Raw genomic sequence first — 26,792 nt, forward strand, 5'->3', positions numbered from 1 at the left:
CAGACATAAGTTGATGGAAAAGAGGGACATGTGTCTTAACTGTTGATATATTTGGCCAAACAAAATATTTACTGGTGTGACAAAAACAGTCATGCTCCACAAGATACTTTGCCAAGGAAGAATTACCCAGAAAGGTGTTTATAGCTTCTAAAACACAATTGTTGTATGCTAATATATAAACAAGTAATGTCAAAATGTTAATCTCAACATATCCTCTGTCCAAGAAATATCCAAAACATTCTGGAGGCAATGTGATGGGTTCCTGGTGTAACAGTTTAACTTCAAAATTGGGTTCATCAAATGCTTATCAACTACTTTGTCAAGGTTTTCAAATCAGATGCCATTGCCTGATACTATAAGTTTACCAGGTTGGGTATAAACATATTTATGCACTTTAGAAATAAAGTAAAAGGAGGATAGTCGGGTACTGGGACAATACATTTTTATCAAATCTTTTGAAGCAACCAAAAAAACATTTAATTAACATTACATGCATCTAAACTCAGTCCTGTACTTGAGTATAAAGCCCGAAGCTCTCAAATTCTGCACAGATTAGCTGAATTCTGGTGAGTTCTAAAATGGGAATTTTCAGCATAGCCTTAGCTATGCAGGAGCTCTTGGGTGTCTCTGAAATAGTTTGACTGCTGCTGTTAATATTTTACTGCAGACTTGATGTTGAGGTATGTGAATATTGTATGGCATTCCTGTTACTGACATACATCTTCTGAATGCTACTAGACAATCAGTCTGCAGATCATTACAAGTTTAGCCAAAAAAGAAAACTGCTCAACACATTCCCACAGCCACAAGAAGGGTAAGACAAAATAGATTGAGGGAGTATTTGAGGCTGCCCATCCAATTACCTAAATTTACCTTGAAGGTGGCAAGGACGCTATTCTGCTCGACATGTACTACAAGTTTGTTCCAGAAACGGGGGAGATGTTGGGATACAAATATATCATGCTGTGTGTGTTATTCATCTCCTGATGAAGGTTAATCTCCTGTAACTGGGAATTTCAGGTACCATTTGTTCTCCACAACAATAAGTCAAAGAGGCTCGTTTCTTTCATGGCTCAAAAGGCTTGGCAGACCTCCATGGAGGAATCTAGAACAGACTGAGTACAGAGAGAAGGCTTGCCAGTTTGTTTTGGTATCTTAAGTTTTTGAGGCTACTAATCTTTCTAATTATGAATCTGTGAGGTCTCTCAAGTGAGAGAGGTGTTTACACAAATACATGCCAACATGTGCACTATATTCATTTTAACCTCAGATTTCTGCAGTTTTATCAGCTCATCTGAAAAGCTACTTAAAACTTCTAATCTTTCTAGCCTTTTGTCATTTGACTCCATACATTTCTCCAGTGTCTGGTTTATTTTAAACACTTCTGAATGCATTCAATTTATTTTATCCTCTAAATTGCTTCTTGCTGTATCCTGTACTGAAGCAGAAATTTCATCTGTTTTTTTCTTTTCCTAAACAACTGCAAGGTTCTTTTCCACCTTTTTTCTCCCCTTCTAGATGATTTTCTCTTGCGTCCAGATTTCTTAGTTGCAGACATCCATGCAGTATAGTGACGGACCAGAATGGAATTTTACTCTGTCTGCTTTCGAAATTTTATTTTTTCATACTGCTAGATCTTTAATCAACCTGCTGAATGTGCAGCCATTTTGGAGTCCATCAACATCCATTTTCGAACAATAAATTTGAAACTCCAGTGACTCAGGGCAGTGATTTATCAGAAAAATGAATGCTTATGTGGTACAGAGCAAAAATATAAGGCAAAATTAGGGACATTCTATGAAATCAGGGACAGGTGAGAAGTATGAACCCAAGCTAGAAGTACAAGTAAAGAGGTTCCGGTACAGAAGCAACTACACTAGGAAACTGTTAAGGTGGTAAAGGCTATGGATTAAATCTTCCAAAAATGTGGGCCGCTCTAATTAAAGGTAAATATTCTTAGACTTCATTAGTACTAGTAAACTGCACAACAATCCACATGTTTTGGCATCCATTGCCTTAAGTTGTCTGAGAAATTTTCTGATACATTCTGTACTATTCACTTTATATAATATTCACTTTATATAATAAAGTTTCAGTCCTCTAATATGCATTGACCAATCTTCAACAGCAGCATCAGAACCACTGACATCCTCAGAATAAGCTACCATTTTTTTTAAATAAAAGCCAAAATTTACATTATAGATTAAAAAATAAAATTATTACATGCAAAAACACTGTCTTGTTTTGATAATTTGCTGAAGCATGTGTGACTTTGTACTCAAATGGCTTCTGGTACATTTAACAAATCTCTTAGAATGGAAGATGTGACTTGCCTCCCACTACAACTGCAGTGATCCTGCACAAGTACAGAATGACAGTTCTCCTATATATCGATACTCAAAAAAAATCTCCTTTTAGCGGACAGAGTACAAGAACCAAACTCTCCAGTCTCTAGCATTCAGCGCAGAGCAAATATTTATAAGATCTCTTGTAAAAGGGCTGGGACAGTCTTAAGATTATGCATAATGTTATTATACCTTGTTTCTCCAGTATAATCATCACCTTGTCTCTTTTTTTATTTTGGGAGGGGGGGATTAAATCATTCACTACACATGCAGCATTTTCTTCATCAAAGTCAACGGAGTCAAGTGTTGCCCCCTTATTATCTTCTTTATGCTATTCCATTCGCTTCAACTGATCAAGTTTTATTTTTCTTTGTGAATATTTAGCTCATAGACATTGGAAAGACCTCATCAACAAGTTATTGTATATTTACTCTTACTGTACCAAGTACAATGCAAAAGATAACACAAAGACTAGAGAAGGTTCGGTAATTCACTCTTGCTGATTTCACTTCCAGAATGGATAGATCCTAGCTGGGACCTTGTCACATATGCACATGCCAAGCACACATAGTGGTGTTAGAGCACACTACAGGAATTATTTATATTTGTGTTGCGCAATCAAATCGGGGTTCATATAATTTCATTCATTTTATATTTTTAAAACTGCACTATTTTACTTATATTATACATTTATAAATCAGACTTTGAAAGGTTTCTTATTTTGAGACTCCTAAACCTTACATCTATGAAAAATATGCACGTGTTTGATACTAGTAAGGATTCCCATGAGTAATGGGTAAATATTAATATCTTAGTTTAATAAAAAGTTTACTGGGATGAATTAGTCTTTATGGTATTTGTAAACATGCAAAGAACATGATGAAAAATAAGAAACACTTACCAGAGTTAGGAGAACAGAAGGTTTTTTAGAGGCCAGTACATTAGCGATCTAGATTAAAAAAAATAGTTAATGTACATGAAAAGAATACTTTTAAAAGTAGTGCATATTAGTAAATAACAGCTTAACCAGTCTCTGGCCCACTTTTCACATTTCTAAACTTATTCTACTGCGGTCTTCTTCATATGAGACCAATGTCATACATTACTAATTTGTATCAGTCAGCCTCTGAGGCAGAAACACCCTTAATTTACATGAACCTTTTCATTCATTCATTTATTCATTCACACATGCCTGCTTTACCCTGTTGAGGGTCACAGAGTAGCAGAAGCCTATCCTCACACACCAAGTTCCCATGACTCCTGATATGAGTACGCTTCTAAATTTCTACTGCCTTGTTTCTTTAAATACTACACCAGAATGTTACAAACTAACTTAAACATGTAGCTTAGTATGTAACTTTAAGCACAGTAAAACAAAAAGCTATACTTGTATAGAAAAATTTTAAGAGAAAACAAATTAAACCCACAATGCCCCCATATGCTGTATGTGTGGCTTCTACATGCACACGCTACTAAAATGTGCATGAGTATTTGCATTTCTACCTCTGGGTTAAGTTCTTAACTAAAATGCTGCTGAATTATTCTAAAATGCAATGAAATGCCTTTCTTTTATCGAAAGGCACTATGTGGACCACTACATTCCTACCTGCCTCCCCACTATAATTACAAGCTGCATAGCTCAGAGCCAACCGCAACTGCCATCCTAGAATTGCAGAGGTTTGAAATTAAGTGCTTCCAGCCAGCCAGGCCTAGTAAGTGAGGCAATAAGTAATCTCTTTGAAGAGTTTGTTTCACATTACAAACAAGCTATTCAAAATAGACTACTTCCACATTATACCTGCTGAAAAATAGGTGATGGATATCATGAAGGCACTGCCAGCAAGTTCACAGGTAGAGCCAGTTAGAGAGACTTTCTTCCAGTCAGTGGTGAGCAGCAGCACTAATGCATTTGGTAACTGTAAAGTGAATGGTGTGTGTGTGTGTGTGTGTGTGTGTAAGGATAACTGCTTTGCATGTATCCCTGTTATTTTGCACTTGACTGCGGGCTGTGACAGAAAAATGGAACTGTGAGCAGCATACTTAACTGTGTGCTCCATTCACTGCTAAAATAAATCGGTTCTTTAATGAAAAGATTACAGATCAGATCAAGGTAAAAAAAGAATGGCAATCAGTGCAGCTACAGACTTTAATTTCAAAAATGCACATGATTTTAAAATTCTTTTGCTCTGTCAGTTAACCCCATTAAACCCTAGTGACACCTTCTGGTGTTTTCTCCAGGAGCACCCAACGGATGTCTCAAAGCATCTGCTACTACTTGCTCAGATTTTGTAAAAACATTTTTTGCCCCCCACTCCAGTAACTGACCATCAGCTGAACCAGAGTGTCCCTCCTTGTTTCACTAGGTCTACTGAACCAGACAACCTCTCTCAGATTTTCTCTAACCTTGATCAGGGGTGGTGAGGAGTATGAGACACCTTAGGACCACATCTCATATATTCCAAAGTAAGAATTTTTGTTTATGTCCTAGTCCCCCCACCCCACCCGATGTGCATATGCACAATCCTGGAAGGACTTGCAATGGTCACAAAGAAAAATATTCCACCTCAGTGAAACTCAGCCAATGTCTACTGCCTTACTAATGCATGCCAACCCTAACCCTGCCTTTACCTTAGAAAAACGCTTTCCAAAACACTTGCACTACTCATGACATTCAAACACATGCAGCAACCCACATGAACAGCACTACCTTTACTTAGACATTATTCTGACCTCAACTGACAAACACTCGCACAATCTCTTCCACTCACTAATGCTGAAATTATAACTGAATGTGCGTGTGTGTGCGCGCATGTGTGTTCGTGTGAGTATACATACACACAGGTTCATAAGTTATTACTATGCAGTTGAACAGGAAGCTCATTTGCAACACTGTCACTACTAGTCCCAGTAAATGCACATATACACACACACACACACACACATGTACTTTGCAAATATTTACATATATGTGTATGTATGTGTGTGGGTTTGTATATTTTTATTTAATTCAAAACACAAGCAAATGAACTAAACTTCAGCCAGCACTTTTCAGCCACAACGTATGTCAAAGAAAAGAATTACAAGTAAAATGTGTAATGGAAACCAAAAAGCCAAAAACAGAAAACAGTACAAACAATGCAAGCAACTATACAGAGCTCACATAAAACACACATTTTACATACAAAGAGACAGAGAGAGAAAGAGACAGACACACACAACTTATGGTTGTACAGTCAAGTTTGTCAAAAAGAGGGTCGATTGGCTTTTTTTTTTTGATTCCCCTTTTGTCAAGCTCTGAGGGAAAGTCTGCCATTTCGGTCTGAGATGGTCAAAAAGTGTGGTAAGGAAGCTTCACCTTTTCCCCACTCTTGGGCGATATTATAATTGGTCAACATATAGTTGAGTGGGGGTTTTCAGGTACACATTTCTTCATCTGGAAAAATGCAGTGGAGCTTGCTTCTTGCAAAAATGCTTGTTCTATTATCTTTTTTTTTTGTTTGTTTTTAGAGGATATATTCCATCGAGTACCTCAATTGCTTGCTTTCTTGAGGAAGGGTAATACACTCACACAAACCAACCCACCCACCCTATACATATATTCATTCTCCCATACTAGCTTCATACTACTGAGAATCACAAGTGAGCTGGTGCCTATCTCACCAAGTAACAGAGAAAGTAGAGAACAAATCCACAATGGTATTCTAGTCTATGGCAGGATATATTCCAAAGCACAATTATGGACATTTAGAGGATCATCAATTCACCTATTGGCACTACTCTGGGATGTAGGAGGAAACTAGACCATGCACAAGTACAAAACCTAAACATATGCAGAAATGACATTCAAACTTTGCAAAGAAGCTGTTCCAGTTCAGAACTGAACTAGATAAACAAGCAATTTAAGACAGTGAGAGTAACTCCTGTGTCACTGTATCACACAGATATGTATCACACTTAACTGTCTAGATTTTTGAGAATGTCCAGATTTTTGCCTTGTATATCTGGTCTGTTCCTCATAAAATTTGTGGTTTATTTTTGTGGCAAATCAGTGAGGACTGAATTCACTATATAATGACAGGCATTTGAGTTTCAGAGTTCATAATCTTCATGGCAACACAAGACCTTTTATTCTAGCAACTTCCTAAGTTTATGAGAGAAATATTTAAAATTTGTCCCTATTTTTGAAAGCTTTATCTCCCAGTTATTTTTGGTTTTGTCCAAATTTTTTGTGCCAACTGGGTTGAGAACTATGACTTGTATATAAATATGTGTGTGTGTGTGTGTGTGTGTGTGTGTGTATGCATCTTTTCATATATTATTATTGGCAAGTGTTAATAAATGCCTCTGTGTTTTCTGGTCTAAATGATGATTATTTTTTAAAGTTGCCTTTAAGAAACATACCTTAAAGACACTGAATCATTTGCTGTTAATGTCATGTGATCTTTGTCGTGGTTTGCCTTGGATATTTAAACTCATGTGTTTTTTATTCTCAACGGTCTGATGAAGTCTCATACTTGGAGATGAACATGCTTACTGGTGTTGGCATTCTTAGTTCTGTACTTGTTTTTAATAAGGTTGCTACTCCAGACTTGGCTTGTGTGTCATGTTTATATATGTATATGGGACAGGTGAATATGGTTGACACTGTTTGGCAAATTGATTTATAAGCAGAATGTTGACAGGTGTATGAGATCACACAGCTCTCGGGGTTGGGGAATATGCCCCTTCCCTGACATTGTGCAATCACAGAGTTACTATAAATAATTAGCAGGGATGCTTGCCACCCTTACAAAAAACAATATTTTTCTTATTTCTGTAGGTTTGCAGGTCCAGAGGTTGCTGCTTGGTGCATATGTATTAGCATGTCAACGACTGTATTGTCAGTGTTTTGTGGTCTTTGAGTGTTCTGATCACAGCAAGTACACCTAAAATATATAAAATGACAATGTGGCAACATTAAGACTGGATAAATGACACACTTAAATAAAGGAGAACATAATCTATACTATCTAAATTAACTGAAACACTTACATCAAGCCCTGACTTTCAAAGGATCATTACTGTTTATTTTGTTCTAAGGTCTCATCTGGCTCCTTATGCAGGGACCTAAAATTGGAAAGATGACATTATTTTATTTGACAATATTAGATCATCAAGCCCCTACTTTGTGGCAGCCTTAAATATAGGTGGGTGGAATATACATTCAGATGGTGAAGACATAATGGAATCATTCACCATCCTGCCCAGTGGTAGGATTAGGTTGATGCAAAATGCCCACAATACCTGGATTCCAGAGAAGGCATAAAGAACCCTCAGTGCTGCATAATGATGGCCCCCTTCAGATTCCTAATCAGATCACAGGTGAAATTCCTGGGTAAAAGAACTAATTATTCATGGCCCATTGGTGGGAAAGCTTGGTAGTCAGCAGCCATGGAAGCAATACATAGTAAAAACAACTAGGTCTTATAGCAGCTGTTGACTTGGTTATTGGTCATGGTGCATAACTGATCAACACAATCTGTTAGTAAAGTGAAGGGTCTGCTGTAAGCCAAGCTACTTGATAGGTATTTCAATATTAAAACACAACATCATTTAGTCAGAAGTAACTCGTTTCACTCTTCAGGTTACATAAAGAAGCATATGGCTGCATTCTGTAAAAATGAAAACTAAGCTGCAGGTTCAGCAGAATCCCACTGAAGTGTTCCAATAACAGATGGACACAATGAAAAGGCACATGTGATTACAAGGTCAACAGCATAAAGAATAACCACGTATGTGGTCAGGGATATCATCAGTGAGTTGGATGACTAAAGGGGAAGAACAGAAAAAAAAAAAAAAAAAAGAGAACTGATCTCGGAGGCACATCATTTTACTAGGGGAAGAACAGAAGAAAAAAAGAGAACTGATCTCTGCGGTGCATCATTTTACTATAATATTGCGAGGTCAATGCATTCTCATCTTCCCTCTATGGAATACTTACTAAACTGTGCGGCCATGATCAAGTTTCAACAGCCATACCATTTTTTTTTTTAAAGTTGATCAAGTAATAAGAATTATCTCTACACTTAGAGGCATATCTGCTGACCTTCCTAAGTTAAATTCTCTCTGCATTTTTCAAAATGTCCTCCAACAGTGTTGAAAGGGCAGTCATGGTACAGCATACCCAGGCCAAAAAATGCTGCATCTTAAAAAGTATACTGAAATTTACCATTAAATCCTAAAACTGATTTGCAAATTAGACAGGTCTACACTCATAAGGATTAGTGAGAATATCACCTTTACCTCCAGGAAAGGAGTGCTGTGTAATGTGCTTGCCATGAGAGTAGATCTCCCAGGAAGACGGTCAGTAATAAATGACCTTCTAATCAGTAGACTCTGTTTTTCCAGGCTATTTTTAAACTAGTTAAAGGCCTATGGAGCAAAAGAATGCTGGCCTTATGTTGCAGCTCCTCGGGCATTAGCTGGCAAAAGCCACCCCAGGCTAACTTGAATTCTTCTATCAAAAAACAGAAGATAAGACGAACACAGCAAGCAAACTATAACTACACAAGTGATAGCCAGAGGCTAAGAGTAAAGCTTAACAGCTCATAACCAAATCCAGAAAGTGGAAATGAGGGACAGTTATCTTAAATCTACAATTTTGTAATGCATCCCATATGACACTAACAAACCGGTAATATTCAGTCAGTTCTAGAATACTGATCCAGAGTTGTATATAGTTAAAACAGGATCCTTTGCAGCTCCGTTCTGCAAAAACCTTAGTCACTTATAGAGATAGCAGCAGTCTTACAATATTCAGGTAATGAGAAACGGACCAGAAATCATCTTTACACATGTCCTGGGCAGAGACCATCAGAAAATAATCAGTTACGGCTAAAGTAAAATTTACCCTGATGGTACCTGACTGTGCTCTGTTCTACTTGTTATTTTTTTTTCTTATGATCCTTGTCCTTCGTAAAGGTAACAAGCAATTTTACAGATTTTGTAAAAAGTTTTTTTTCCCCTCAGCACACAACTTCCATTTTGCCTACATAACATCTGACATGTCAGTATACATCCAAATGCATAAAGCCTTTCAGTATAACTTCTTGTTTTGGAAAAAGACTAAAGACTGGGTCAGAGACACAGCTAACAGAACATCTTGACATCGCTATGGAAAACTTTATAGGATTAAGTGTAAAATGGGCCTTGTAAGTTTTTTTTTTTTTTTGACAAGAAATAATTCTTCCAAGAAATGACTTAAATCCAAACAGGTGGCTGGCATAAGTAGTGGTAAGTTAATGTATGTACAATGAAGTCCAGCTCTCATATTGGAGAAAGGTCAGGCTAAGGTAGCCTCAAACACATGATTTCCTAAAGGTCTGATTTAACCAAAGAATTTGATAAGACTGAAGAGGTCAAAAATATACAGGCAAAGACTGCAGAAATCTATACTTTGGCAGGGGAATCAAACAAATGCAACTTACAGAACAATAACTTAGCTAGTCTAATAGTTTTGAAAGAGTATATTAAGGACTGTGCCACTTGGCAGCTGTGAATTTGAGTTTGCTTTTTTCCCAGAGAGAGAGAGAGAGAGAGAGAGAGAGAGAGATTAACAGTCTTGAAGTTTCTCGTATCAGGATTTTGTACATAAAAGGGTAAAATAATCTGTTACTGGTCTTTTTTGCATCAAAGGATGACCATTTGCAAAGGATGCAGACAGCAGGCTCCTGCGGGAAGCAGTCAGCTCATTTACTGCTTTTTCTTTTCTGTATCATTTTGTGGTCCCAGTGTTACTATCAAGCTGCTACCAATGCTCATTCATTCCCATCATAAGGTGAGAGAAAATCATGAACTGGCCATCACATACCAGCTATGAGTGAAGATTCCTGGTATGCACTAACCCACCTTCCCTGGTATCTGATGGGGGCACACACTAACTCTACTCCCCTGGGTAGCTGAGGGGGCAAGCACATCACTGCCTGAGCATCCTACATTCTCCCTCTGAGACATATATGCTCTCACACATGTGCCCCATGAAATGTACTATCACTAGCTTGGGATTACACACTCCACATCCCCTAGTTCTGCAGCAATTATGACTGTGCAAGCCTCCAACTGCACTGAAGCTACTGGTCAGCTGGGGCAACCATTTCCTTCCCACCAAGATGGGCACACCTGTCAGCTACCCCTTCCCATTCCTGCTTGCTTGGCTCTTCCAGTGCCTGAATCACATTTGGGTCATCTGCATCACAGTTGGGGATTTGTATGTCTATTGCACAGTGCCAGGTAGCTCATTTACCTTTTTTGAACTTCTAAATAAGTTTTGGTACATCCAGCATTGGTAGCAACATTAGTATCAAGGAAAATGCCTGGGATATATGACAAAGAAAAAAGGCACTAATGTTAATGGAGGTTCTTTTGACACTGCTCATCTGAGGCTAACAGAAAACTTGTCACAGCCTCAGATGAACATGTTAAAGGTTGTATGCCTTTCAAGACTGAAAGGGAGTACTCCCTTAATGAGTCAGCCATTTTGTGAATTCTTTGATTTCTTCCACAGTGGCCTGTTCCAGCTGTCTGCCATGGTGTTATTTTCTATGTTACATTTTTAAACAAAAAACATCTGACATAGTGTTATTTTCTATATTATTTTTTTTAATGAAAAGCATCTTTATTAAATTATCACGTATGACATAAGCAATTACACATTTATATATATGAAAACAAACCACACTGACAATTTTAGTTGCAAACATTATACAGCACAAACCATATTGATCCCTTATAATCTATATAGTCACTGTCCATCAGAAATTACATAGCTTATTCAAATCCTGCTTTCTTTTAAACCTTTTTCCTCCTCTGCATGGATTGTTCCCACAATTCCCATTTTTCTATGCAATTTGCACCTACCCTTTCTAAAGATCTCAATTCCAGTTTTATCTCTGTTACTGTATTCACTACTTCTAGTACAGTTGGTTTAGAGTTTGGTTTCCATTTTCCTAATAATTGCTTTTTTGGTTGCTACCTGAATTAACTCTGCAAGACCTTATTGTGTCTAGGCAATTCTGATTTTGTATCATAGCTCAAAAAATAAATTCTTTAGTTACACCAATGTAATCACCCAGTATCTCCGACAGAGCAGCCTGAAAGAAATTTTAAAGTCTGCCAACTCATTACACTCCCAGAAAATGTGCTCCCAGTTATCTCCTTCTTCCCCATCACACCTCCAACATTTGCTGTATACCTGAGGAAAAATTCTTTGTGGAGTCTACTTGGGATATAAAAATATCTATGTAAACACTTCCAAGCAAAGAATTTTCCAGACTTTGTTGCATATTTGGGAGCATGCATATATCCTCCCATTGTTTCTTTGTAAATTGCTTATCCAATCTCTCTTTCCAATCATTTCTAACCTTTACTGATTGATTCTTATAGTTATCATGCAATAGTTTGTATACTATAATTATTCCCTTTTTTTTTTTTTTTTTTTTTTTTTTTTTTTTTAACAGCAGTGTCTGTTCTAGATTCTACTAGAAACTCTACCAGTGTTGGTTCATCACTTATGATCCCCCTATTTCTTTCTCTTTGTCTATACCCTGATATCAGTCCTGGATAGGGAAGGCAATCTCTAGCCTACAGTCCAAATACATTCTTGACCTCTTCTCATTCTACTACCTTTCCCAATACCTTGGTTCTTTTGCTAGTTTTCTCCAATAAATTCCAGCTCCCTTTTGCCTATTGTCGGTATCCCTAATTGCAGTCATCCCTCGCGGCAAAATCTCCTTTATCCATTCCTGTGCTGGCTTAGTTCTTAGAATACTTTCTTCTACTTTATGAATATAATATTCTGTATGGTTATTGTTACTTGCCTTTGGGATAGCATCCAAAATCCCAGTCTCTCATTAGTTCTTAGAAAACTTTCTGCTACTTTATGAATATTCTTTATGGTTATTGTTACTCTCCTTAGGGATTAGCATCCAAAATCCCTCTCATTGTTTCTTGAGCTTCCTCCTATTTCATCATCCCTTTCCACTTTGAATTATATTTTTCTGCTTGTGCTATATATAGGAGAATTAACTGTCTAGCTCTGAAATACCCCTTCAAAGTGGGTAATCCCAAACCGCCTACTTCTATTGGAAGAATCAACTTATCTCACTTGACTCTTGCCATCTTCATTCCCAGATAAAATTCTTCAGCTCTTCATTAATTAATATCCACAACTTCTCCTCTGCTTGATAAAAATATGCCTGACCTGTGTATAAAACTAAAGGGTCTAAAAACATTTTAACTGTTTGTATCTTGCTATCCATATCCGTCTCTTCCCACATATCCTTAGCTACCACACCAGAATCCTTTTTAATCCATACTCTTACGTACCTCATTTTATCATGTCCCCATAAATATGGATATTGCTGTGAACCAATTTGTGGGTGGGTACATAATTTATAGCTACTACCTTTGTTTTAGCAGCATTAATTTTGTATCCCGAAAAAATCTGAAACTGACTCAATGTTCAGCAACACTGAAATGTCCTTTTCTGGTTTTATTAGGTATAAAAAATATCATCTGCAAATAAAACTATCTTTTCTTGACTACCATACCAATTATGTCTTTAAATTTCTGAGTTCCTTATTTTGTTTGCCAATAGTTCTACATATAATGCAAAGGGGAGAGAGGCCACCCCTGCCCAGTTCCTCTGCTCAAACAGAAATTATCAGAGAGAAAACCACCCACTTTAATTTTTGCCTCCAGTACCTCATATCTTCCTAATCAACCTTATAATTTTATCAGGGGATGCAAATGTTTCTATTGCCCTGCTCAAACTCCCAGCTTACTCTGCCAAATGCTTTCTCTGCATCAAGACTCACCAACAGCAGTGGTATTTTCTTACATTCTGCTTCCTCTGGATCATCAATGTTATGTAAATGTTGTCAAATATCTGCTTCCCCTCCACAAAACCACATCGATCCATATCTATCAGTTTTGGCATCACCTTTGACATCATTTAGCCATTACAAACACTTTATAATCATAGCTTAGGAATGAAATGGGCCTGTATGAAGCTGGATCTGCTGGGTCTTTACCCTCTTTCGGTATTACAACCGCCAACATTTTCTTCTAGGATGTTGGTAGTTCTCCTCCACTTAAAAAAAACTGTTAAAACCTTCTAGATCTTTATCAGTTTTCCCCTCCTAGCTTCCAAAGAAATACCATCCGTTCCTGGGGACTTACCTGTGATTTTTATCTCATCTCCTTCTATCCTAACTGTTAATAATTAGATGTCATGAAAGGAGATACTGCCAGCACAGCTAGCTGGAATTTTGTAAATAATTATATGTCGTGGTGAATGCTGGAATGATTTATATAAGATGCTTGTGTTACACCTGTATTAGAACTGTAGGTCATGTGTATTTCTAACTAGTTTGTACAGACGTGTGTTGAAAAGATATTTTATAAAATGTTTGTGTTTGAAATGCATCCAGCGTGTGCCCTACTGGAGGAAAACAGAAATGCCAATGCACTGTCTAAATGTATTTATTTTAACAGTGGAAACTACAGTTAACTTCAGTCCAGCAAATTTTAGGAAAATAGCTGAAATTAAATTACTTTCTAGGCTACGCAATAAATGGATGGTATCTTACAGTTTTCAGTGCAGCTACAGACACAGTCTGTGCTGAGTAGCTTTCTGTAATGTCTTTAGGATTAATTAATTACTAGTCTTGAAAGCATGAAGGAATGCACTTGTTTTATGACTTCCCGCATCTGGCAAAGATCTGAGGTCTATGGGCTGCCAAGTTACCTTTACTGAAACAAATTTATCTAATAAACCCCAGCCATTCTCCCTGGACTATTCATAACATCACCAGCTTGTTTGGTTTGTGAGCTGAATCTTGCCCTCCAATGCAGTGGTGTTTTTGCAGAAAGCGGAACTGGGCTGACAAGTTACCTTTACTGAACTGAATTTATGTATGTGTTTTAGCTATCTGTATGCTATTTCCCTACATAGTGTTATCTAACCTTTAGTGTCCATTCCCCTCATTTACTGAGCTGTGCATCATCCGGGCCGACTTCATTCCCCTTCTAGTTTATTTCTCCATACACTTTGCTCTCTCTCAGTTCCTATCTACCCATCTCACCAGTTGTACTTCCCCCATAACATCTTTACTTTTCATTACTTTTTCCTTCCAGCTATGCTTGGTCCATACAGACTGAATCTAGTAATTGGAACAAACCTATTGGCCCTTAACTTACCCGAGATGGTTGTATATTTTTTTGTGTGTGCTAGCCTGGATTTGGGCGTTTTTTGTGCTCTCTCAGGTTTGCCTAGTGATACCTGTTCTCTTACCTGTACAGCCTACTCCCAATCATCCACTGCGAGGTTTGAAAATTACCCTGGGGTTCTGCGCCATTTTCTTTTACTCCATTTCTTTTGTTAGAGCCAATGACCACCGGTGATGCGCGCTGTCTGATTTTTAAGACTAACTGGACCATGTATTATTACCTTTTTTATCATAAGGCATTTAGTGTATTTTTATTTTAGCCAAGTTTTCTAGCTGCTTAACCTGCGAGATGCAATGTACATACCTCTCAGAGTTATTCTCTCTTCAATGTATTTGTTTAACAGCTTACATATTGATTGTTAACCTACGAGTTTTTGTGACCCGAATGCTAGGTATAGCTGATTAGCGGAAGCTTGATGTGTTGTGTTAGTGATATACAGCTGTACCAAAACAGTTTACCTTCAATTAAGCAGCAGTTATACTCATACTGTACATCTGGAGAGATACGTTCACTACTTCTTGTACACATTTTATTCTGTTCTTGTTGAATGCTGTAGTGCAATGTTCTCGATATCTGGCTCCAAATAGGTGTTGTTTTCCAGCTTTAACAGGAGCAGCTACTAAGAGTTTAATTTGCAAAAGTCCAATGAATAGACATTTCACCTTTCATGTAAAGTATGTGATATAAGCAAATTTGTTTATACTAAGCTGTTTACTGTCTTTATAGAGTACATAACAGCATATTTGTTTATACTGAGCTGTATACTGCCCTTAAAGAGTACACAATATTTGCAAGTGTTCTTGAAATATACCTTTACCTCTTGCTGCACCTCAAGGTATGGTTAAACACTTTACTAACAATAATCCCCTCCATTCCTGACTGCTCTGTCCTTTTCAGCCTCCCTTTCTCCTTTTTGCTTACCTGCTTTGACTCTTCTTCCAATAAAAGTATTAACGTTTCTCTCCACATCCTATAATACTATATGTTCACTCTTGCCTTGTCTGTCGCTTCCCTCATTTCCTTCTCCCATGCTCTTAACTTGTTTCTGACCTTTTACTGTGTATTCTGATCCTTCCTCTTTTAACCCATTAGGATAGATAGTAGCTCCACTTGACTGTATTTTGACCTTGATTTATAGGTACTAAATCCCAGCCATTTTCCCTGGACTATTCATAACATCACCAGCTCATTTGGTTTGCAACCTGAATCTTGTCCTCCAACCTTGCAGCGTTTTTGCAGAAAGTGGAACAGGACTGCCAAGTTACCTTTACTAAACTGAATTCATGTATGTGTGTTTAGCTATCTGTACGCTATTTCCCTATATAGTGTTATCTAACCTTTAATGTCCATTCCCCTCAATTACTGAGCTGCACATCACCTGGGCTGACTACTCATTCCCCTTCTAGTTTATTTCTCCATATGCTTAGCTCTCTCTCCGCTCTTATCTACCCATCTCACCGGTTGTACTTCCCCCATAACATCTTTACTTTACTTTTAATTACCTTTTCCTTCCAGCTATGCTTGGTCAGTACAGACTGAATCTAGTAATTAGAACAAACAGAGGCCCTGAATTTACCTGAGCTTGTTGAACATTGGTTGTGTGTGTGTGTGTGTGTGTGTGTGTGTGTGTGTGTGTGTGTGTGTGTGTGTGTGTGTGTGTGTGTGTCTTAGCTTGGAATTTGGTGTAGTCCCGCTCTGGGCTCACTAAGCACCTCGACCCTACACCCATTCCCATCCACCCCTTCTTTCATTACATTTATACTTTCATTAGCCATACCCACCCACTCATTACTCCCTTAGTTCCCTCCTTCTCACTCACGCTAACTACTTAGTTCCCTCCTTCTCCTTCCTACCTTAGTCTCATATCCATCCCTACCAGCATTTCCTCTGCAATGCCTTCCTTCACCTTAAACTTTACATACATACTCCCTTTAACAGTAGCTGTGCTACTATTCACTAACATCGCAGCACTAAGCCCTTATTCCTTACCTGCTACTTTTAACCTTACAACCCCACAAACTAGCTCCAATGGACTACTCCCCGCCTTTACTTCTTAACTCCTCTTCTCTGTAGCAAACCCCTCATTCTTGCTACAAACTATACCTTACACTACACCAAAATTCCCTAGTACATCTTCCTCCCTTCTTTCTCTCCAAGCTGACAGACTATCCACAAGCTCATTCTTTTCTTTTCCTCCTTTATATGTTCTGGTGATATTCACCCTAACCCAGGTCCCTCAACTTCTCTCTCACCTCTATGGCCTAACTCTTCTAATGCCTCCACTTAACTACCATTAACTTCCGAAGCATCCAACAAAACCTCAGAGTTTCATGCCTGGCTCACCCAAAATAAAAGACATATCCTAGCTGCTACAGAAACTTGGCTAAAACCTTCCATCCAAGACTCTGAATTTCTCCCTGCCACTTTCAATGTAATTCGGGGAGACAGACAACATACAAAAGTAGGTGGTGTTGCCTTAATTTATCCAAATAGACTTAATATATCCCCATTTCCTAATTCAATTCCACATTTCCAAAATGCCGAGATTTTAATCACATTTCTAGACATCAATAACTCATTTATATTCCTCCAGGAAACAACTGTAGAAGATATTCTATCCTGGATTTCCTTCACTATAAAAATGAAACTATTATTTCAGGTGACATGAACATTGACTTCTACTTCTTCCATTCACTCTCCCACTAGCATAATCTATTCCATTTTACTCAACTAATTAATTCCATTACTAGATTTAACTATAAAACCAACAAAGGCTCATTACTAGACTGGATCCTGGTCTCAGACCCTTCTAAATATCCAATTTCCGGCACCCTGGCAAATTCCTTTAGTGACCATCTCCCAGCCTTCACTATTCACAACTGTGCATCTCTTTCAAAAGCCTACAATATTAAGGTTATACAAGACTTATCAAAATTATGTCCCCATACCTTTAACAGTATTCTAAGAAACTACAATTGGAACCATCAAAGCCCTGCCACTAGATCATGCCCTCCTTCATGTCAATCATTCCTTTCTAAACATTCTACACAGCTTTGCTCCTACTAGATCCATGCAAATTAAATCCAACTATGCCTCTTGGCTATCTAAATCTACTAAAGAAATCATGAAAAATAGGGACACAGCCTGGAAACACTGCCTCAAATCTGAAAACCCTTCTGACCTTATCCTCTACAAACAGCTCCACAACCAAGCCAAAAAACTTAAAAACAAGCAACAGTTTTTCTGGAATTTACAAACAGGAAAAGTAACCCGAAACTCTTCTGGTCCTCCATCAATAATCTCTAACTCTGGCACAAAATCAAATCCCTGCCCTTACCCAACAAGCCACCTGACCATATTGCCTCCAAATTTAACTCATATTTCATTGACGCTATAGCTAATTTTACAGCCTCCTTTTCCACACCTCTACCAAAAGTAATCACCCCCTTATGCCCATTTCCCCTCTTCATCCACCTCGCAATCTCTTGATAATCTAGCAGTGGGGGTTTTCCTGGGAACTAGAGTAAGATGACAAGAAATTCTGCCATTCTGCAAGTTATCCCTGCAGTAATATTGGAGATATTAATTTGAGAAGTCTCTTAACGAGACAGAGCATTCTGCATTCTGTCTTGGACCTGACAACGAGAAAAAACATTCACCACATTTGCCTTGCTCTATTATTAAGTTCTTAGGTTATAGTACAATTCTCTTAGATATAGTCAGGAATATAGCAAAGCTTAGTTTAGATATTTTTCTTCATTTATTTGCGACTGTCCTGCAATGAAATATTTCCTGTGGTTTTGAACTTCTCACTTTGAATATATCTATATCTATCTAGATATATCTAGATATATATATATATATATATACCATATACATATACATACATATATACACATACATTTAGTATTGTCTTGACCTTTCATTATTTACTATTGAATATATTTAAACCTTTCATTGTGGCTGATCTATGTAGAGATATTTAAGTTTTGAGAGTACTTGCACATTTATTTGATGACATTGTGTGGGCGACTCCTAATAGATTTGCTCTTGGTCACACTACCATTTGTATTAGTATTAATATTACAAAAGTAAGACTGGACAACCTTTGTTAAGGGCCTTAAGGTAGCTGGCAGAAGGATTCTGGTGGTAGTGGAAACTACCTTATAGTCTGGGCAAAAGGGGGCATAGCTAGTAAACCTGTACCAGCCTTTTCCAGGTGTGTGTGCATGTGCAAATTAAAAATATCAAAGAGTGTGTGTGTATGTGTCAGTTACTTGGACAGGGACACAAAGCATTGGTTGGACAGGCAAAGTGTTGGAGGACTTGGCTTGGAACCCTGGCTAAGTATGCAACTCTATAGTAGTGCCAGTGGGAGTCTTCTTGGGGATCTAGAGAAAGGTAGCGGAACCAGCCCTAGACTGACTGTGGTCTCTGTGTACTCTTAAGGGAAACTGTACTTGATGCAGAGAGCTGCATCTGGAAATACTGTGTGTGTACTTATCATCCTCCCAGTGTACGTCCCCCACTGGTGCCCATGGTGAAGATTGAGGCTCCTTGATTACTGGTCCAGTGGTGGGTCATCACATATTGGCCGGTAGTGGTGGGATCACCACATCACATATTAGGATTCAGTCGTGTGGATATTTAACTTCTGTAGCCTATAAACAGTGGTCACTAAAGAAGATGTTTGTACTCTCAAGCAGCCACATGGTAGACATTCAGAGTGTCATATCAAAATAGTTTTATTTGGTTTTGTGTTAGCTTAGTTAGTCAGGGAGAGCAGGCAAGAATTTCAGCAGAGGTTTATGGCAAGCTGACAAGGAACTAGTTGGCTAAGATGTGCCAAGCCAAAGGACTGGAGCATGCCAACCTGCCTAAAGGAAAAATCACTGCAGCCTTAACCACAGTTGCATCACAGCAGACCAGCAACCAGGAGGACAACCAGATTGGCCTTGGGGATGTACAACTCTCAGAAAATGGACAGTTCAGCTTTGCCTCAGAGGACTTAAAAATCAGTCTGGAGTTAAACAGACTAACTGCAGACCAAACGTTTAGAACTAGAATCAGCAGAGAGACTGTGGCACTTGAGGTTTTAGTAGAATCAGCAGAGAGACTGAAGCATCTGGAAGCCGAAGAAAATGAGAGGCAGAGGCAACATGAAAAGGGGAAGGGAGTGACCAAACCTCAGAAGCAATAAAGGTCAGTAAATTTCGTCCACAATTTACAGAGGGGGATAACTTTGATAGCTTTATTCAAATTTTTGAAAGGGTATGTAAACAGTATAATATTGACAAAGGGCTCTAGGTATGGTTCCTGACCCTCTTACTCTATGGTAAAGCCATAACTGCTGTTTCTAAATTGTCTGATATGGACTGTTTAAATTATGATATTAAAAATTGTTTATTAGAGTGTTTTAAGAAAACAACTGAAGCTTAAAGAATAAAGTTTCATGAGCATAGGCACAAGGCACATGAAAGTGTGTGTGAATATATTGCTGAGTTAAGCGCTTTTCATAGGTGGGGCGAGTGGGTGTCATGTCACCACTTCTGAAAGGCTGGAAGACCTTTTGATGAGGGAATAAGCCCTTAGCACTTTTCCTGAGGACATGAGAATCTGGCTGGCAGATAGGGAATGCAATACCACAGATTAGTTGGGGAAAAAAGGAGACCTATGCCTAGCAAGAAGGGCATCACTGCACAGGAAAGGGATATCTAGCACTGTACATGGGTCTAAGGGAACCCATGGTGGGCAGTCTAAACCGCCCCAACAGAGTCCACCAGAAACAGAGGAAGCCACTAATTCAGGTACACGACCAGGATCAAGGGTTAAATGTTCCAAATGTAACCAGTGGGGCCATGCAGCATACAGATGTCCACGGAGGCAAGGCAGGGAACAAATGGTGGGGGAGCCAGTAAGTGGGAATGACCGAATGCCAGCAGTAAGTTATCTGGAGACAAAAAGGGTACCAAACTACCACAAGGGGTTATATCCTATCTTAGCAGATGGGGAAACAGGCCACTGCTAAGACAGACACAGTCTCTGACCTAACCATTGTGAAGCCTTGCAATGGTTAAAGAGGAGCACTACATACTTAGGCAGTCTACTCCAGTCAGAGCTTTAGGAGGGTTCCCACACCAAATACCTTTGTCTAGGGTTCACCTTGACTGGGAGGGTGGAAAAGGAAGCAAGCAAGTAGGTGCATTTGAGGATATCCCTGTAGATGTCCTGAGAGGGAATGACTTTGATAATGAAGTACCATGTGCTCATGCAGTTACACGCAGTCAGGCTTGGAGACAAGCATTTGGGTTAGTTAGCCTGGGGAGGACCCAGACAGACCACACACTTGAAGCCAGGACTGGTGAGGTGGTTACTTCAGGGAGGGAACTACCCTGTAGCAGTGGGACCGAAGGTGAACCACAGCTGCTGGTGGGTACTGATGTTCCCTTCGGCAGAGTCACTGCAAGGGCAGAGGTGAGCAATACTACTCAGGCTGACAGTGAAGAACTGCTGTCGGAGGACAACAAGCTTACTGTGGAAGGGTTACAAAGAAAGTTGAGACAGGCTCAACTCTCAGACCCTACATTACAAGACTTGAGGGAGGTAAGCCAGGGAGTCGCCTGATTCTCAAGGAAAAGAGGACTCTGTATGCTTGGACAAAGAGTTAATGTACAGAGAGTGGACCCCTGAGGGAGGGCTAGAGGGTGAGAGAATACAGCAGTTGATATTGCCCAGAGTCTAAAGTATGGCACTTCTAGCCACAGCCCATGACATTCCCTTTGCAGGTCATATGGGCATAAAACATAGAAAGATGTATTATGCACAGCTTTTATTGGCCTGGGATTTCCAGGGTGTAACAGCGTACTGCAGGAACTATGAGCAGTGCCAAAATGTAGGCAAGGCAGGAGACAAGGTGAAAGCTATGTTCCAGAGGGTAGCTATGGATATTGTGGGGCCTCTGAGCACACCAAATTCCACAGAGAAGTATACCCTAGTGGTAGTAGATTATGCTACCAGATACCCTGAGGTGGTGGGTCTGTCCTCCACTGAGGCATAAAAGGTGGCAAATGTTTTGTTAGAGATTTTCAGAAGGGTAGGTTTCCCAAAAGAAATAATGACTGACAGAGGTGCCAATTTCATGTCAGACCTGCTGGCTTGTCTGTGGAAGCGCTGTGGGGTGAAGCACCTAAAGACCAGCCCCTACCATCCCCAGACTAATGGTCTTGTGCAGTGGTTAAACTCTACACTCAAGGCCATGCTATGGGCATATACAGACCAGTTTACAAGGGAGTGGGACAAATATTTGCCCCATCTGTTTCAATACAGAGAGGTGCCTCAAGAATCAATAGGTTTTTCACCCTTTGAGTCGCTGTATGGGCCACAGGGGGAGGGGACCTCTAGATTTGATTTGTGACAAGTGGGAGGGTGTGTGTGAATCCCACAAGGAGTTTGTTGTGGAATATGTCCTAAACCTCAGGACAAGGCTCAGGGAGAACCTGACAGAAGCCCAACAGCAGAGAAAGGTCTGGTATGACAGGAATACTCAAGCTAGAGAGTATGTTGTGTGGCAGCAGGTTATGGTTCTCATTCCTGTCAACACTACAAGCTGTAGGCAGCTTGAGAGGGACCTTTCCAAGTGGTAAGGAAGGTCAGTGATGTTAAGTACATGGTAGAATTGCTAAGCAGGAGACAGGGGCACAAACTGTACCATGTTAATATGATGAAACCTTACCATGACAAAGAGGTCCTGGTGCTAAGTATTTGCATTAGAAGGCAGGAGGATTCTGAGAGGGATCTATGGCTATAGGGAGCCAGCTAGCAAACTTCCAAGTTACTATGGTGGAGCCTAGCATTCTAGGCATATGATATGACAGTGCAACACTGCAACAGGTCAGCCATGCAAAGTCAGCTGGAATGTCAAGACAGGGATTAGGGTAACATATTGCCAGATAGGCTCATTCCTCAAGCAACGTTTCTCAAGGTTCACTTGAAAAACTAGCTTGAGTCTTCGAAGGGGGGAAGAAGTGTCATGAAAGGAGATACTACCAGCACAGCTAGCTGGAATTTTGTAAATAATTATATATCATTTGCAATATCAAAATAATTGATATAAGATGCTTGTGTTACAACTGTATTAGAACTGTATGTCATGTGTATATCTAACTGGTTTGTGCAGACATGTGTTGAAAAGATATTTTATGAAGTGTTTGTGTTTGAAATGCATCCACAGTGTGCCTTACTGGAGGAAAACAAAGGGACACACACACTACTGTAACTGCCTAAATGTATATATTTTAATAGTGGAAACTGGAATACCGGAGATTAGCTTCAGTCCAGCAAACTTTAGGAAAATAGCTGAAATTAAATAACTTTAAAGGCTACACAATAAAAGATGGTATCTTTCAGTGCAGCTAGAGATGCATAGTCTGTGCTGAGAAGCTTTCTATATTGTCTTTAGGCTGACTTAATTACTAGTCTTTAAACCATGAAGGAATGCAATTGTTTTATGACTTCTAGCATCTACCAAAGAGCTGAGGTCTATGTACTTTCACAGGTAGATGCCACATACAGCCAGCTTCCAGCACAGTGGGGATTTTGCTTGGGAACTAGAGTTAGATAAGAAATGGTGTCATTCTTCAAGTTATCTCAGCAGTAATATTTGAAATATTAATTTGAGAAGTCTCTTAGTGAAACAGAGCACTGTGTATTCTGTCTTGGACCTGACAACAACAACAAGAAAAAACATTCACCACATCTGCCTTGCCCTATTAGTAAGTTCTTAGGCTATAGTATAACTCCCTTAGATATAGTCAGGAATATAGTAAAGCTTAGTTTAGATATTTTCTTTATTTATTTGAGACTGTCCTGTCCTACAATGTTGTTTTATTTCCTGTGGTTTTGAACTCTGTCACTGTGAATATATATATTTAGTATTGACTTTTTTATTATTTTAATATTAAATATATTTAAACTTTTCATTGTGCCAGATCTGTGTAGAGATATTTAAGTTTTGAGAGTGCTTGCATATTTATTTGGTGACACTGTGTGGGCCACTCCTAATAGCTTTGCTCTTGGTCAAACTACCATTTGTATTAGTATTAATATTACACAGTAAGATTGGACAACCTTTATTAAGGGCCTTAAGGTAGCTGGCAGAAGGGTTCTGGTAGCCGTGGAAACTACCTTATAGTCTGGGCAAAAAGGGGCATGGCTAGTAACCTGTGCCAGCCTTTCCCAGGTGTGTGTGTAAATCAAAAATCTCAGTGTGTGTTTGTGTGTGTGTCAGCTACTTAGGCAGGGACACAAAGCACTGGTTGGACAGAGTGTTGGAGGACATAGATTAAAACCCTGGCTAAGGACTCAACTGTATAGCTGTGTCAGTGGGGAATCTTACTGGGGGGATCTGAAGAAAGGTAGAGTAACCAGCCCTGGACTGACTGTGGTCTCTGTGTGCTATTAAAGGAAATTGCACTTTATGCAGAGAGCTGCATCTGGAAATACTGTATCATCTTTCCAGTGTACATCCCCCAATGGTGACACTTCATAGGTGTTTACTAGGATAACGACCACAAAGGCCTTTTTAAGCCTAGCCATACATCCCAAATTTCTGACATGTTCCGATACCCTTGATAAGTGTAAGCATGGGCCTGAAAGATGAACCATTTACAGGTTACCTGTTTGTATCAGAGACACAGGTGCCAAACCAGGGATGAATTTCCGGTTTCCCATCCAATTGTCCATTTGAGACCATGTCGCATCTTACAAAACTTTTTGTTTTATTGAAATCCCTCAAACAAAAAAAAATATACCCCAATACACCCCTAAAACCCATTAACTTAATACTAACACACAGAACTTTGGACATCTTCAAATACTGAAGTTTTACCCTCCTAACAGGAGCAATTGTTCCAAACTGACAGCCACGCTTACAGACTTGGCTTAACCTAAAAGGAAGATTATCCATGCTAAGTCACATGGTACAGACTGTGCTTCTACTAAGCACTGTCTGGTTTTCTCTCATCTCTACTGCTCTCCCAGATTGGGAGAGCACTTGAATGCTTTCGGAAAACATTATCGCCTAGCCATTTCTGTGTTATTTTTTGTCATTATTCCTGATGATCATCAAGTCTTCTTTCAATCATATATAGCCCAACTATTGTCCATACAATAGGATAGCCTTCCAGTAATAGGGGGGCAAGAGCTGTCCATAGGGTGCCTAAAAAGTGCTTTGCATTCCTACTAGCATATTGGCATTTGAGGGGATTTCAAACAGACTAAATCTGTGGGTGGTATTGGGGGTGATCCTGCATCACAGAAGGCCCACACTTGTCTTTCCCATGTCAGTGTATGGCCTATCACACCTACCTTGAAGGATACCACCCATATTGGCTTGGAGAACCTAATACCCACCACCAGGCTGCACAGCTGCATTCCAGCCCTATATACAATATACACCTGACTTAGATCCACCCACCCAACTGGATGGGCATGCCCATCATTCCCTATAAGCTCCAGTCATCCAGGCCAGAAATCAATCCCAGGTTGCCTGGGTCATAGTCAAGACTTTACCCTTCTATGCCACCACAGCGGGAAATGCATTTCTTTTTTGATCTCAGAAAGGACTTACAGCATTTCACTTTAAAAAATAAATTCAGAGACAGAAGTCTTCTTAGCTTTGCAGTTTGTTTAAAATTTCTGCAGTGCTCAGTCTTTCAAAATTCTCATGGCCTAAAAAAAAGACACAATATCAACAGATTAACAATTTTGCCATCACAATTCTGTTCTAGGTTTGTACCAAGGAATGAATCAATGAAAATAGTGTCCGAATGAAAACAACTAAAAGAAGTGCAGAAAATGTGGAACAGTGTAGTGAATATAGGGGAGTTTCAGTCTCTCTACCTCAGAACCTAATTAAGCCAGAGAACTGTCTAGTAGATAGACTGCATGCAACACTGAGCTGAGACTGCGTGTCCACTGCAAATGTTCATGCCATCCCTGTAGGCAATACATATGCATCTCCCAAATTTATGTATAATATTGGACCTGGAAATGACTGTGCTCATCTCAGAGACTTCTGGGCTTGTATGTTGACAAACTTATGGTGAGCTGTCTAGGTATAATCTGAAGCAGTTGCTGTTAGAGTCTCAAGACAGATTCAGCCAAGACAAAGTCCCCTGATTCAGGTTGTGAGACCATGCCTGCTGTGTAAATAAATTGTTTTGCAGCTGTCGAGAGTGCTGGAATCCACTACTGGCGAGTGCCTGTTGACTGGCTCCGTATGTTCTTTAAAAACAACCTCTCTTTTGTTGGACATTGCAAGAATGCTACCACCTTGCTGACACTACTGCAAGTCTTGTCATGTGGCTCACAAATGCCAATATCTCTCTTAGCTTGTCTATGGGCTGAAACAACATTAGAGAAACTGTTCCCATAACTGCAACTAGAAACTAGATCATATGTGCTGAAGAGTTTCAGGACTTTTTTCAGGTTCACTATAATACCCAGAAACAGTAATAACTGTGCTCCTGTTGCTAAAAGATTGGTAAAATGTCCAGATAAGAGAATATTTAAATTTACTGGCTCTTCAGATAAGCAAATACTAGAGGAAGACTCTTTGTGAAAAAGGTTTGTGCTGTGAACAGGCCAAAGGGTAGGACCAAAGGAAAATAAATGATTCATTCACGAATCTTAAAAGTATCCTACAGGAGAACATACTCAAATATATAGTTAGGCATTTTGAAGTCAAATGTAGTACAAGTAACTTTTAGTGCCTCACTAGTTTTCACTTGTGCTTACAGTAACTTCCTGCACCATCCCATACCAACTCCTACTTGTCATACACTGTGAGAAATATAAATACCAAAACAGACATACTTGGCATAACTTAAATTGACAATTGTCACGAATATAACCTTTAATATGGGTGAGCACCCCCTTTATTCAGAAGTGTTAATGTGAAAAAATAAAGTATCTTTTTAAAAGTGGACATTATATACTTATTTTTGAAAGCTTCTTTCAGCAGTTTTTTTCTTTCCATTTCCATTCTGAGACGCATTAATTTGAAGAGATTTGTGTGTTTAAGCATAGAACAACTTATGTCAAAAATATAACTCTTGCTGAATTCACTGCAGGCAAATGCTGTGGTTCCAATATGACTCCTCAAAATGAAGTTAGCAACAA

The 26,792-nt window shown here is 39.1% G+C and overlaps 1 protein-coding gene across 1 annotated transcript in view; it reads right to left on the minus strand.

Annotated features, from left to right (window-relative positions):
• The window catches only part of PEPD (peptidase D), a 699,082-nt gene that overhangs the window by 508,387 nt on the left and 163,903 nt on the right, over positions 1 to 26,792 (minus strand). Inside the window, exon 5 of the mRNA XM_044081883.1 lies at positions 3,247 to 3,294. Within this exon, the coding sequence (XP_043937818.1) occupies positions 3,247 to 3,294 (48 nt within the window). The remainder of the gene's footprint in view (positions 1 to 3,246; positions 3,295 to 26,792) is intronic.

The sequence above is a fragment of the Protopterus annectens genome, chromosome 8.part1 (genome assembly GCF_019279795.1).
Source record: "Protopterus annectens isolate FY-2018-M chromosome 8.part1, PAN1.0, whole genome shotgun sequence".
Lineage (NCBI taxonomy): Eukaryota > Metazoa > Chordata > Ceratodontiformes > Protopteridae > Protopterus > Protopterus annectens.